At 52.9% G+C, this 13,741-nt stretch overlaps 4 protein-coding genes across 4 annotated transcripts; all 4 read right to left on the reverse strand.

Moving 5' to 3' along the window:
* Positions 1 to 898: 898 nt before the first annotated feature.
* Positions 899 to 1,260, reverse strand: B0T26DRAFT_744997 (uncharacterized protein; the record flags this gene model as incomplete). Its single annotated transcript, XM_060444489.1, has 2 exons — positions 899 to 991; positions 1,081 to 1,260. 2 exons carry the CDS (start codon positions 1,258 to 1,260, stop codon positions 899 to 901), a joined length of 273 nt encoding a protein of 90 aa, XP_060301770.1.
* Positions 1,261 to 4,282: 3,022 nt separating this feature from the next.
* On the reverse strand, positions 4,283 to 6,193 carry B0T26DRAFT_633447 (carotenoid oxygenase; the record flags this gene model as incomplete). Its single annotated transcript, XM_060436540.1, has 2 exons — positions 4,283 to 5,971; positions 6,071 to 6,193. The coding sequence occupies 2 exons, from the start codon at positions 6,191 to 6,193 to the stop codon at positions 4,283 to 4,285; spliced, it is 1,812 nt and encodes a 603-aa protein (XP_060301771.1).
* A 1,432-nt stretch (positions 6,194 to 7,625) lies between these two features.
* On the reverse strand, positions 7,626 to 9,387 carry B0T26DRAFT_682233 (Alpha/Beta hydrolase protein). The gene is made up of 4 exons (XM_060440735.1): positions 8,710 to 9,387; positions 8,555 to 8,659; positions 8,432 to 8,481; positions 7,626 to 8,376 (listed from the first exon to the last, which is right to left on the reverse strand). Exons 1-4 carry the CDS (start codon positions 9,104 to 9,106, stop codon positions 7,807 to 7,809), a joined length of 1,122 nt encoding a protein of 373 aa, XP_060301772.1. The 5' UTR covers positions 9,107 to 9,387; the 3' UTR covers positions 7,626 to 7,806.
* Positions 9,381 to 10,462, reverse strand: B0T26DRAFT_866306 (uncharacterized protein). The gene has a single exon (XM_060447815.1). The coding sequence runs from the start codon at positions 10,318 to 10,320 to the stop codon at positions 9,736 to 9,738; it is 585 nt and encodes a 194-aa protein (XP_060301773.1). The 5' UTR covers positions 10,321 to 10,462; the 3' UTR covers positions 9,381 to 9,735.
* Between the last annotated feature and the right edge of the window lie 3,279 nt (positions 10,463 to 13,741).

Consider the following 13,741-nt stretch of genomic DNA (forward strand, 5'->3'; position numbering starts at 1 on the left):
CCATCTACAAAGGTATTCTGAGCAATTGAATAGATCGTCAAGGGTTAAAGAACTCTTATAACGCCTCTCAATATCCTCCATCGCCATTGCAACGTCCTCGGCGCCAACTGGTTTCGGCGCAGCAACGATTGCCGCGGCTTCTATCATACCATCCGCAAGTCTTGTGGCCTCGGTCTGTTTCTCCCTGCCTCGTTGCGCCTGGCGCAGAACGACTATCGCGGCCTCTGGCTGTATAGTATTAACTGGCCGAGCGTGATGGAGGTCAGGATCGGTATCAAGACGGCGTTGTTGCGTACTGGTTAATCGAGCTGGTCTGGGTTGGCTTGCCGGCGCCGGTGAGCCTTGTTCATCAACCTCTTCCTCTTCCTCCGCATCTCCGCTTTGGTTGGTCTCCTCCTCCTGTTGTTCATTGCGTGCCCTAATAATATCTGCAGGTTCGCGGATCCATTCCCCAGTACTACGATCGTCCTTGAAGACCTCCGCATACACGTCATAATCGCCAATGGGCTTGGTTGCGAGCCTGCGATTCCGACGACCGTTACGGGCCCAATACCGCTCCCAGACTTCATCAGATACGTCAGGCAAACCGTCAGGCGTAAACGACGTACCCGACGTCATGAGCTCGTTCAGCGCACGCCACCTCTTCTTTTCGTAGAAGTATTTGGTAGATATAGTATCCTTCGTCAACAGCTTTTGCGGCCAGAGCTGGCTTGACTGTTCTAACACATAATCCCAGGCCTGTCGATACGATCTTTCCGCCGCGAAGTACCGAAGCCGAGTACAGTCAAGGAACTAGAGCATCAATTGCGCGCTCTCCTCGTCGCTCCACAAAGTCGCTGGCTTACGCTTGCGGCGGCCTGACGGTGGCTCAGGGTTGTTATTCTTCCTCCTCTTTGCTTCAGTCGCTCTCGGAGGCGTAGTCCTCGTGGGCGCTCGCTTCCGGCGACCGGCCGTTGTTGATGGTCCCCCTCCCCCTACCTCCGACAATCGACTACTGGCCAGACTACGCGCAAGCGTCCGTGACAAAGGTGTATCTCCACGAGGCGCCGGCGTTGATGGGCAAGGCGTTCCCAGCGATACCTGAGATTGAGATCGTTCGTCAGCATCGTCAGTATCGCTGGCCTGGCTCGAAACGGTGTCGGATTCGCTGTCCGGCTCGTTCGCGAACGAGTGGGCTGGGCTCGGAGTGTCGTTGAGGAAGCGTTCGGCAGAGGGCTCAATTGACGACGACCGGCTCGTACTGTCGCGCTGGGGTGCCATATCTATCGATTTGGCTGGGAAATATCAAGGTTCTGCACTGGATTCAGACTCGAAGCAACAGCGGCGTCAACAAAGCTCTCTTTGCAATCCTCACATCGGTGGCCGATGAAGGCGGTGAGACTCCTTGGCAACTATACTATTCGTGGATAGTTCAACTAAATAGGCCTTCATGCCGTACTTCTTGGCCACAACGCTAGGCTACAGGGGTTGGCTGTACTCTCTTAGCACCGAACCGGCTGTCCTGTTCGCGAGAAGATCTAACCCTTAGGTAATACATACACCAACTGCCAGCATAATCGCTGATGGCCTTACGAAGGCACTCCCACATCACAAGCACAAGCGCTTCTATATACAACTAGGTCTAGCAGACATCTCAGACCAACTACGCGAAAGAAGACTTCAGGAGCTACAAGAAGACCTTCTACCCTGAGATACAAAAGAAAGGAGCGAAGGCGATACAACGCCAGGATCATGTCGAAAAATGTACTCGGGAACCACAACACCAAGAATTTTCTCACGATGTAAATAAACCCAGTATTCTAGGCTTCAAACGGTCCAGATTTTGCCATTTTGGCCAAATCTGGGGGGGTGTGTTGGATTTTCGAGGTCCTGACTAATTAAGCCCGGAAATCGCTGGCAGTCTGACCTGGAGGCGCATGCAGGGCAACCTTCTGGGCCTAGCCCAGGAAAACCCCTCTTTTTCAGGGTAAAATGGGGTCCCCAGCTAGGAGGTCCCCAGGACTTACCCCAACACTTTCCACACAATAAGACTGTTACATTGAACCGATTTTGGGCCTAGTTTGGGACCAGCTTTCTAACAAGATCTAACAAATATCGAGTCGGGCGCAAATCGCGCAAACGCCAATTGATATCTCGCCGTTGACGACACATAGGATACACTATGAGCGGGACAGACATCCAGGGGTGGAGCGAGAGTAAGGTTCCTGATGCGGTGAGAGAGGGGCTTGGTAAAGACTTGGTAAGAACCCAGGTTCCTAGGCTTCGAAGCAAGATGCTAATTTCTTAGAAAAATGGACTCGAATTCTATATCGACGAGAACGAAAATAACCATGTTGCCGTGATTATCAACTTCAAAGGGCCGAGTGGGATCGTTTATGTAGAGCAAGTTGGGTGGCTTACAATCGGGGAGGACGTAACAGAGACGAGTGAGCGTTTGTATATTACTACAAGCGCTTCTATTGTTACAGGAGATCGGGGGGCCGTCCGTTTTATCCATCAGAAGTAGCCCGTGTCTTATTCCATAGGGAATGACTCACACCACCTATAGCATTTGGCCAAACCATACCGTCTCCTTTCTTAAAAAAAAGGTCCACCAATACGTTGACTAATTAACGCCCAGTGGGCTGAAGCAAGTACTGGGCTTTCCTTTGTCCTGTAATATCGTCTTCAAAACTTCTATAGTAATAGAGACCCTGGGCTCTAAACGCATTCCGTTCCGCTCAAGTAGCGTCGGAGCTATCTCGAGCACAATACCTAGACCGAGGAGAGCTGCGCGATATATTATCGTCTTGTGAGCAAGTCCAGACTTCACAAATTCCATCGTTTTAAGGCCTGTACCAGCCACGTAACGATAAAAGTTTGCAGCTACAAATGGGGCCTCGTTGGCGAGAGGTAACTACCATTCTGGTCGGTCCAACAGGGCCATGAACCGTTTTTTGTTCTCGTTCACACCCCGAATAGACCATACCGGCGTGAGGGCCGTCATTGGACCGGCCAGATTTGTGTCCGTAGGCGGTGTCGGTAAGCTGCTAGCACTACTCTCAACCTCGCTAGAACCGACGCCATTTCTCATCAAGCACTGTCCCTTCATCGGCCCCATGTTATCGGGAGTGCCTGGCCAGGCCCCGCTTGTGAGGGGGGTTCGGAGAAATTGAGGGGGGGTCGGAGAGATCCTGGGATGTCCGCCGCAGGGAGGCTGGAGGGCGTCAGTGCACCAGCCTAAGGCAGTGATGGCCGCTGTGGACGGTGATGAGGGATGCATCGGGGGAGACGGATCACGTCTCTCCGGCGCCTCTACCACGGCGCCAGAAGTCTCTAGTCCGCCTTCGGTGGTGCAATGTATACTGCCGTGAGGCAGGAACGTGTCGTAGGGTTTAGTGAGCGGTGAAAAAGTTGTGATATTCTAGATACTATGAGATCTGTTAGTAAACTCTCTTCTGGAAGATAAAGCTAGATCGCTGTTTTGGTAACGTAAGTCCTAAAATAGTTGCCGGCGGAAGTGAGAAAATTCTGTGTCCGACCAGCGGTTATTCGACGCCTAAGACTCGAATCTAGATCGCCAGCCACGGTTCCTGGAGCTGGAGCGGCTAGATGGTGGAGGAATTTGATTTTTGGTGGTTTTTGGTTACACGGAACGCCCCTCTGAGTACAATTTCCGCATGGTACACGTTTGTCGCAACGGGCTCTCCGTTCGGTGCATGGCTTGCACGCCCTGGGCTTAGCCATTGTGGGATGAGAAGTGGCTGGAGAGTGGAGAGAATTGAGGGAAGAATTGGAAAAGTGGAAAACAACTCCCGGCGACGAAGCGGATAATAATAATGCCGCGCTTTCCCTTTACCCCAGCTTGGAAGTTCCCGAGAAGCACATAAATGAATTGAACTTGCAGGTGGCTCAGCTCGGCTTCAAAATGAGACAAGGGAGTTTCCTTGTCCTGGCGTCTTCACAGAACCACTTTTTCCGGACCCTGCGACTTCGCGAACCACCAGTCTCACCCCACCTTTTTTTGGTATTTTTTTGGTATAAAGCTTAGCTAACCGACTGCTACTATAATAACAGTGTGCAGGTCAACTATAATAAAGAACCCCAACCTATATATAAGGAAAGAGCCCCAACCCATCACACACGACCAACTCACACGCGTACCGAGCGGGCTAAGACCTACAACTTGCGACACTCACTTCACGAAGTCATTTTCCAGACAGCGCAAAGTATATGCACTCAGCACACCGCTACCACGCATGGCTGAGCGGGTTATTAATAGTAGCTAATACAACGTTGTGTCTCAGGCAGCAACGTGAGTCCCATGGAACCCAAAGGCTACGGCAAATCCCACCTCGGCCCGCCCAGCCTCCACCATTGTTTTCGCATCGAGACAGAGAAGGAAGCTTGTTCGGGTGTTGCCATTGAGCACGACGCTCAACAGGACGCCGTCGTCTTCATCTGTGCCGCCTGGACGGGGCACAAAAATTGCCTCGCCCGGGCTGTGGCCTGGAGGTATGTCCCAGAAGAGAGCCTCGCGTGTCAGCGTGTCCGTCTTGACAATGCCGTCCATAGAAGTGCTGCGACCCCAGTACGGCAAGCTGTACACATATCGGTGGCGTCTCGTTGCGAAGTTGGGGTTGATGGTGGGAAGCTCGCCGCAATGTGGTGCGGGTATGTCGAGCTGCTTCGCTACTGCCTGGCTTGGAGTCGCGCCATCCATCTTAGTTTCTTCGGTAGGAGACGGAACTCGGAAGTGATAGCGCGCCATGTGTGTCATGGTATCACGTGCCCTCTGGTCGTTGCTCCAGAACTTTTCGGCGGCCTTGTCTTTTTGCAGCAGCACGTCGTAGTAGAGGCTTGACATGACATCGAGACTGGCGTACTCAATAACATCGCAAAACAGACTCGTCGTGCCATCCCGAACATCCACCACATCTTGCTCTTCAAAGGCATTAACAGTATGGAAGAAAAAGCCGGCGTCTGTTTCAAAGCTTGCCACGACTCCCTTTCCGTGCAGTCGGTCAACCACAAACCACTTGCACTTCTTATGCGAATCGAACGGCTCGATTGCGTCAATCACATTACGCTCCCATGCAATCTTGATGCCGCCAAGACCGACATGTGAGCTAGGGATGCAAAGCACCACGAAGCTTGGGGTGAGATAGAAGCTGTGAATATACGCAGCCTTGACGCCCGGGCCCTGGATGGTGGCCATGACGTCTGTTTCGCCAGTTGCCGCTTTGACGCGAAAGATTCTGTAGACCGTCTGTCGACCAAATTCTTGGTTCCAGTTGAACAGGTCACCGGTATCGGGGTCCCGTTGCGCATGTGCACAGGAGAGGGGCCCCTTGAGATCGGGATGCAACGTCTTCTGGGTCGTGAAGCCAATCGGCTCAAGGCTTTCCGGGTCAACTTGTTTCAGCATTGCGTTGTCGGTCGCAATCCAGAGGTTCTTCAGAGTCGCTGCGCGATGGCCACCAGCTGTGATGGTGACAGCGGTCTTGCCTGTTGGCAGACGCGCTTGGGCTTTCCCCGTGTCGACAAGGTTTCCTGCCGCAGCGTCCAGCCCAGGGAGGTCGGGGTGAACGACAACGTTGATGTTCTCTATCCACTTTTCGTCTTGCGGCACTCGCGCGGCTTGCCATGAACTCATAATCTTGGAGAACAGGCCCAGGCAGGGGTCGCTGCGTTGTCCAAAGCTGTAATACTTGCGGCCGCCGTTCTCTTTGATATGCTCCATCATCTGCTCCGACTGACGACGTGACGAGTAAAAGACCTTGACAGGCCCCTGGTCGCCGGACACAATGTCGAAACGGTGGGTGTGGGCAAGCCCGTCAAACCAGTGTGACGTATAAAAGGTTCCAACAGAGGTGCCCTCAATCTTGTAAATGCCCGGCCCAGTCCGAAATAGGCTCCCAGCCGCCCAGCTCGGGATCTGGCCCGCGACTGGAACTTCAATCGGCCCACGCTCTTCGGTGAGTCCGTCAAACTACCGGAATCGTAAGTATGTGCCCAGCCCGGGTTTTGCGTGGTATTGAGACGTGGCGGGACGGGGCTGAGAAAAAAAGAAACATCTCAGCCAACTTACACCAGCTTCGTTGGGCCATTCGGTGTATGCTCCACCCACGAAATTGTTCAAACTCTCTTGAAAGTCGGCCTTCTCGTCCACCTCGGTCCTTTTGAAGGCGCTGCGCAAGTCATCATGCTTCATGGAGCCCATTCTCGGCTTTGTGTGGCGCGTGGCAGTTCAGCACGTGATGTTCAGCTTTTGGGGGCTGGAGTCTCAATTAGATGTCGAAAAGCAGTGTGTCGAGAAACTGCAGCTGCAGCTGGACGTGAGGTGCTTGAACTAAACGTAGGATAATTGAGGGGTCGCCCTTAGCGCTGAAGAACGGCAGTGTTGGATTGAAAAGCCGCTCAATCGGTGAGCAGGACGGCGAAGAGCCAAAGGCGAGATCTGGCAGGCGCGAGGAGCCTCCCACTGCATCGGTGCTGGGCAACTTCGAAACGGCTACGCGATTCCGACCTGAAGTTAGTCGTCGAGTTGGCGAGAACGGACGAAGGCGGGCAAGCTGAGGGAGTGGGTTGTTAAGAAGGCGCCGTTCTTGTCTAGCTAGAGTAGCTCATGGTGATCGTGACTCGTGCGCTTCATCTCATTCCAGGCCGCTTCGTCTCTAGTGGAGAAAGTCGGAGGGAGGCGAAGGCCAAGTGCCACCCTGGTGAAAATCTCGCGTCAAGGCCGAGAAGACCTTTCCCATTTGCCTCTGGGCTGCGAGCAAGGTCGATTTGCGAACGACACGCCGGCCGTCCAAGACTTGTGACACGTCTCACGAAGCATTCCCGCTCGGCACTGAGAAGCTGAAGTGGATTATTGAACTTTCATGGATATTTAATAGGTGAAAAGTTGTTGTCCTGCCTGCTGATTACCTGGGAAAAGGAGACGCGAATTAATTCGCGTGGGGCTTTGGGTGCCAGCAGTGAGCACCCGCTTGGCGGGAGCACACATCTTTTCCATTGTGGTCACGGCTAGAGGCTCAAAGTGCGCTAGAGCGTCGCAAAATCTAAGCCTTTCCGTTCCGGCAGGCTTGGCTAAACGCGAAGACGCCAAAACGAGAATTACATTCGCCGACGCAAGCGACGGATTTAACCACGGGAACAAGAGTCATTTCCAACATGTGTCACGCCTCCCCTCGCGTGGCTTTAAGCGAGTGAAACGGCTCAGCTCGCGCCACACATGCAAGAACCCACTGGTTGCACCCATGTCGTCATCGAATCAGGGAACTGTAAGCGAAAATTAAGCGAGGTTGCTTAATTGAAACGCTGGGGCCATCAAACAGTCCAGGGTTAGGTGTAGGTGAAATTACACATGACCGGACAGAACACAAGGGCACCTCATGGAAACGACAAGAGGTAATATGTACTCTATAGAGTTACACAACTGAATATTGTGCAATGAATTAAATATGAACTATTTCAATCAGCCCTCGTATAAGCAGTGAGCCTCAGTAGCACTTTGCGCTCTTCCTCTTAGGTCTAGACTTTCGTTTCCTAACTTCTTAAGGGGTTGCGTTTAGCTCTTCAGTAAGGTGCATTATGACACAAAATGGCGACGCAATAGTTCAACAGGTACCCTGCACGTTTAGCTCTTCGGTAGGGTGCATTTTGACACAAAATGGCGATGCAATAGTTCAACAGGTACCCTGCAATACAAACACGCCAGAAGACACTTGAGAGGCTTAGATCTTGGCTGTCCTTTGGGAGCGAGTATTTCAGTTGTCATGGTTTTTGTCTTGCTACCCATAAAGTTGACGAGGATTGTCCTGCTCATTGTTCCAGTCCATGAGCCACCCTGAGAGCTATAATCGCATCCCGATCGTACTCATCCTTCTGTGCTAGAAAGCTGAGATACATGAACGTGTGCGGACAGCCTTGGTATCTCTTGAAGGTAACCTTGCCTCCACCCGCTACGACTTTCATGCCGTAAGCCTCGCCCTCGTCTCTCAACGGATCAACTTCAGCGGTCCGGACAAATGTATCGCAGAGCCCCTTCCAGTTTGGCGCGCGAATGGGGGCGAACCACCAGTCGGGCCACAGCTTCCGTAGCTCCGGCAGCGTCTCCTGCGGCATGCAGAGGCGGCCGAAGTACTGCATACGCTTCCACGGCAAGACGGGCGCCCGATGGAAGTCGTGGAAAGACTGGAACGACGACTGTGTGTAGTATGCGTACGTCAGCGAGTCGGTCGAGGGCGGGACTGACGCCATGCAAAGTCTGAGGGGGATGCCAGCATCACGCGCCATGTGCTGCAGAACCAGGCAGATGTGTGCGCCAGCCGAGATGCCGCCGATCGATACTGAAGTTGGATTGATATTGAGCGTGCTAGATGAGTCGCGAACCTGCCACTGGTGAGACTCGTCATTCCACACGACTGCACGGCGAGATTGTACTCACCCAATTCAGGGCAGCCCACGCATCTTGGATGCATTTTCCCCAAGTTGTTTCTAGATTGGACGTTCAGCACTGCTTGCAATAGCGACAAACCACAGACCCCCGGTGAAAAAAAACAGCACACACCTGGACAGTGACGGTAGTTGACATCGACTACCACAACCCCGGCCTCGCGCATACTGAGACAGAGCTGGGCCTCGGTACAAAGATCCCCAAACACAAAACCACCGCCTGGTCTTTCGAGTTAGTTTGGGCAGCGATATGAACATGGGGTGACTTGCCATGGTAGTTCAAGTGTACGGCATATGGCCCTTCCCCAAAGGCTTGTGGGTCGGGGTGATAGACCCGAACCGGCACTGTCGCGCCATCCTGAGAGCCGACAGCATAATCGGCAACTCTGGGCTCTTTGGATGCATCCAGAGCACACGGGGGCCGGTAGTTCTGCGGGTTGGCGCGCACTTCTTGGATCGGAATGTCGTGGGCTGGCTTGACCTTGGAAACCACGTCGACAAAATAACGGAGGAATTTAGGATCCAGCAACGGGACAATGTGTTCCTCGATGACAGGCACAAGATCAACCGCCTGGGAACCAGCTGCCGCAGTTGGTTCCAGCTTCTCAGCCGACAGACTCGACTGCGAAACCGAAAGCCCGGCGATGGTTGACTCGGGACCGCTCATCTTCAACCTCGGGTATGCCCGATGTGGTTCTGTGTCGGTGGTTCTGTGTCGGAAAAGGTCGAAAGGCCTCGTGCAAAGCAAGCTCCAGCGATTGCAAAGCAGGCTCCAGCGACTGCAAAGCTGGTGGTGGAGAGTGCTGGTAACCCGGTGACGTTGATGACGCTCGACAGCCAACACTGCGGTGCCTTGTTGGGAGAGTGGGAATTGAGGGGTCAAGGTGGGCGGCTAGGCGGGTCTTGCAGCTGGCCGCGGAATAACTACGGGCAAACGGTCCATTTAATTAGCTGCCGAGCATAATGGGGTATTTCGTCTAGAACTATATCTGAAATCCCCAAAAGTATAATACTTGGAGAGTTCCAGTTTTGGATCTTAGTCCCCGTCAATTGCAAAATCGGTTTGGACCTGGATAGCGTCGACTCCGTCCGTCTCATTCGAGTCGGTAGTTGTACCCAATTGCTAATTGTTTCCCGTTTTTATCTGGCTTTTTCCTTTAGCCCTTTTTACTCGCTTTTCTCCTTAATTTCCAGGCGCACTGGTCGTTTTAGCATTGCTGATTTGCCTAGAACTCCAACGACGATGCCGCCAGATGATTCCTCGAAGCTCAAACACCCGACTTGTACACACATTAGCTAATTCCTCGGCAGATACAGACTCTCCTCGAAGATTGTGCCCATGTCTCCTTCGCCGTGCCCCAGTCTGCCGCTTTGGACAGAGGATGCCGAGCTCGACGAAGATGAAGCGCCGCTCCTCTGACTGGGCCAGATAAGCTTATGAAACTGCACAGAGCAGCTTCGTATCTTTCCGTAGCCGTGGTCTTCCCACGTCCAGCCTGACTGGTAAAGATCCTCAATGTCGCCCGGACTCGCGCCTTTGCTCTCGAGATCGGCCTTTTCGGCAGAAACTTGTGCTTCGGCGTCTTCCTCGCTCACGTAGACGCCAAGGATTCGGATATCATTCTCGTCGTTGTGCATGTTGCTTATGCTGTACTGGACGATGTAGACGCCATTGAGTAGAGACGACGCATCGCTGCCGTCGGAGCTGGAGGATGCCGATGATGCATTTTCTGGCACCTCCGGAGGCTCCATGCTTCTCACGACTCCTGAGAGGCTGTCTCGCGCCTCTCGCGCCTGCTTGAACGGAGGTTGGTCCGTATCCTGATTTTCGGCACCCGAGGAGGTGCGCTTATGGGATGGCAGTACCCTGCTGCTGCTCATCTCGACGGCCGTGCGTGAAATGTGTGCGAGTGTTGTGCCGTTGGATATCAATATGGCGCAAACTTCAACGCTTGACTTTTGGAGATGAGGAGCCCAAAGCGCTTCGTTCTTCACTGGGACATCTTGACTTTCCAACTCCCCCGCACCTTGCCAATATGGCTTAGCGTATATACCGATCAACCCTTGCCCCTGCCAAACATTTCATTTGTGGAAAGGTATCCGAACCAAGGGAATTATTCCGCCAAAACTTTCGCGGAGTGTTCCACAATCAGGAGTTGTCAGAAAGGCCCTACTACTTTCGGCATGGTCTAGGGTGCCCGGGCAGGGCCCGCACAGGGCACTTAATTAGGCCGCGGTTTTACCGGGTCAAATTGGTCCCGGGCCTGCAAGGGTAGGCCGGTTTTTCCTTCCTAGAACATCACACAATACACTCTTGGAATACCCTCATTTTTGACTGTTTCTGCATGCTGTTGGCCTCTGAGAGGAGTTGGTGATATCCCCGCGATTGCCTTGTCGCTACAGACTGGCAATAACAGTGTCAAACTATCGGACTCCCATGTGCGAATGCAGGTATATAGACGTGGCGACCCAACAAAGAAATCGCCCCACAACGAAATCTCTGCCCCTGTCATCTAATTTCCCGCCCTTCAACTTCAACACAACACAACTTCATCAATTCAGGCTCGAATAGCTTCAAAATACATCATGTCGAACCGTCGAGAGCAGCTAATTCAATCTGCAATACTTGCAGTTGAACAGGGCGCATCGCAGAAGCAGGCCGCGCATGACTTCGGGATCCCTCCTTCTACCCTCTGCAAACGCATCCACGGGGCAGAAAATCGAGCACAAAGTAAACAAGCCGAAAGAAACCTCTCCAATGCGCAGGAAAGCTTCCTAGCCGACTGGTGCCTCAATGAGGAGGCTGCAGGCAGGGCTCCTAGCCGTCGTCAGGTGCAGAGATTCGCTCAAGCTATACTCAATGAGGCCGGCACGAAAAAGACCATTGGGGAGCGATATGTGGACCGCTTCCTACGCCGCAACCCGGCGGTAAAGATGAAGAATTCAACCTTGTTGGAATCCTCTCGAGTCTGCGGATCTACTCGTGAAGCTTATGAAGCTTTCTTCAAGCGCCTGGCCTTCCAAATCAAGGATAAAAAGGTCATCCCGGCCAACATCGCTAACATGGATGAGCACGGCATGCAGGAGCTCGAGACCCGGGCCGGAAAGGTCATAGGAAGCTCCCTGACGAACCGAACCTACGTGAAAAGCTCTGATGCAACAACCTGGGTTTCAGTTATCGAATGCGGCACTGCTGAGGGCGTTCGTTTGAAGCCCGTGATCATATTTACCGGGGCCAGTCTTCAAGGACAACACTTTCCTGATAACTTCAACCTGACGAAGGAATTCCGGGAATGGAAGTACGATTACTCAATTACAGGCTGGAGCAACGCCAGTATTGCGCTGAAATGGCTCAAAGAGGTCTACCTGATCCAAACAAAGCCCCAAAGGCCGGGCGAATGGCGTATACTGATCCTTGACGAACATTCGAGCCATATGAACGAAAAATTCATGTTAGCGGCCTTCCAAAATAAGGTCCAGTTCGTCTATTTACCTTCTCATACATCGCACAAGTCTCAGCCTCTCGATCGCTCGGTCTTTTCACCTTTAAAGACCTATTTTAGGGAAAATACCAAGGCCCTCGCGAGCTTCACATCGTCAGCTCCTGTCAACAGTGTTCGGTTCCTTTACTGCTACAGAGATGCCTCGGGTAAAGGCATGAGTGCCCGTAACATCATGTCGGGCTTCAGTAAAACCGGGATTTGGCCCTTCAACCCGGCTTGTTTACTTGATGACCCTGAGGCGGTCAAGGACAATGAGGCACTCCCGGCCCGGCCTTCAACACCGCCGCCGACGGCCCCGAACGACGATGACAGGCTCTTCAAAACACCGCACGGCAGTCAGGACATCAAGAAGTACCAGGACAGTATTCGGAATGCCCTCAGTCCGGCTCAGCGGCGTGTGCGGGCCTTGTTTACTAAGGTCGGGAGGTCCCTGGATCTGAAGAATACAGAGATCGCGTCTTTGAAGGCACAAATTACGCATCTCACAACCGAATTAGAGGCTTCAAAGCCTCGCACGCGTAAGAGGGTATATGAAGATGGAAATGAGCGATTTGCACGTATAGAGGACATCGCCAAGGCACAAAAAGCTAGTCAAATACCCCCAAAGCGGAAAAAAACGGCTCGGGCAGAAAGCCAGCCACATGCAGTCGAAGAAGCCCGGGAAATAATCGCCCGTGGGCTCGAACAATATAGACAGGCCGAAGAAGAGGATTGAGTATTTTTTTGCTAGTTATTTTGTGTAGAAATGGATAATTTGCGCCCGTGGAGTGGGTGTGGGCATGGCGTGGGCCAATTTCGTTGTGGGGCGATTTCTTTGTTGGGTCGCCACGTCTAGTAATTCAGGTGCTTAATTAGGTACAGATGCAAATGCCACGCCAATCTCCTTTCATCGCGATTCACGATTCACGATTCACGCCACGATGAAGCACTCGCCATTCTCCACTTCAACAAGAGTTGGTCGGTTATTGGTTCCATCCACGCCTTCTTCCTCTAAACCTGACTCCAACGTTCGTGGGTAGCCCCTTACACCTAGACGCATCATTATTCTAGAGTACAACAAGTCTATATCGTGCGACTTAATCCAGTACTTGGGCTTAACCTGCCTCTCAAGCGCCAGCCCCTCTTTGACACCTAAAACCATCCTTATGCTAAACTCGAAGCTATCCTTGAGGCCATGCAAGATTACCACGGTCTGCATGGGTGGAGTGCACTTCTTAAAGTATGCTTGGAGAGAAGGCTGGTCATTTATAATACCATGTGGGCTGTACAGCAACGCTTCGTAGGCAACGTGGCTGCCTGCAAGTGCAAAGCTGCCTGTGCTGGGCGAAGCCGAGGATACGATTGCCGTCGCGAAGCTCGGTTCGTGGTGGCCAGTCAATCTGAAACGCTGAGCCATGTGGAGAGCAGCCCGCCGAGTGAAGATCTTTCTATAGGTGGTGGAGAGAAGTTCGAGATCGTTTGACTGAGTGATGGAGGAAAAGTAGCCCCACGGCTCCATGACTGAGGCAGCTTGCGCAGTAGCAAAGACGCGGATGCTCGGACGGAACTTTCGCAACGTTTTCTCGTGCAAGTGGTCCGAGATGTGGAGGTTGACAAAGATGGCGTCGGTAGGTGATGCCGAGGATGATGACCAAGTACTTTAGCTTGCTCCGTCTACGCTTCTCACCGCGGCCGAGTAAGCATCCTCAATCTCCCTAACCAGCACCTCGACAGTGGCCCCATCGGCGGCGGTGGGCTCGGCAGAGAGACGCAAGTATGACGCCACGGCGAGAAGTTAAATGCGCCCCCAGCCAACCAAG

Source organism: Lasiosphaeria miniovina (assembly GCF_030549165.1).
Source record: "Lasiosphaeria miniovina strain SMH2392-1A chromosome Unknown B0T26scaffold_1, whole genome shotgun sequence".
Classification (NCBI taxonomy): Eukaryota; Fungi; Ascomycota; class Sordariomycetes; order Sordariales; family Lasiosphaeriaceae; genus Lasiosphaeria; species Lasiosphaeria miniovina.

Excerpts from the sequence above, each read along its gene's own strand:
- B0T26DRAFT_682233 (XM_060440735.1), bottom strand. The coding sequence starts at position 9,106 with ATGAGCGGTCCCGAGTCAACCATCGCCGGGCTTTCGGTTTCGCAGTCG. Across the intron at positions 8,482-8,554 it reads CAACTACCGTCACTGTCCAG|AAACAACTTGGGGAAAATGC; the intron begins GTGTGTGCTGTT and ends CGTCCAATCTAG. Across the intron at positions 8,377-8,431 it reads CGTGGGCTGCCCTGAATTGG|GTTCGCGACTCATCTAGCAC; the intron begins GTGAGTACAATC and ends CACCAGTGGCAG.
- B0T26DRAFT_866306 (XM_060447815.1), bottom strand. The coding sequence starts at position 10,320 with ATGAGCAGCAGCAGGGTACTGCCATCCCATAAGCGCACCTCCTCGGGT.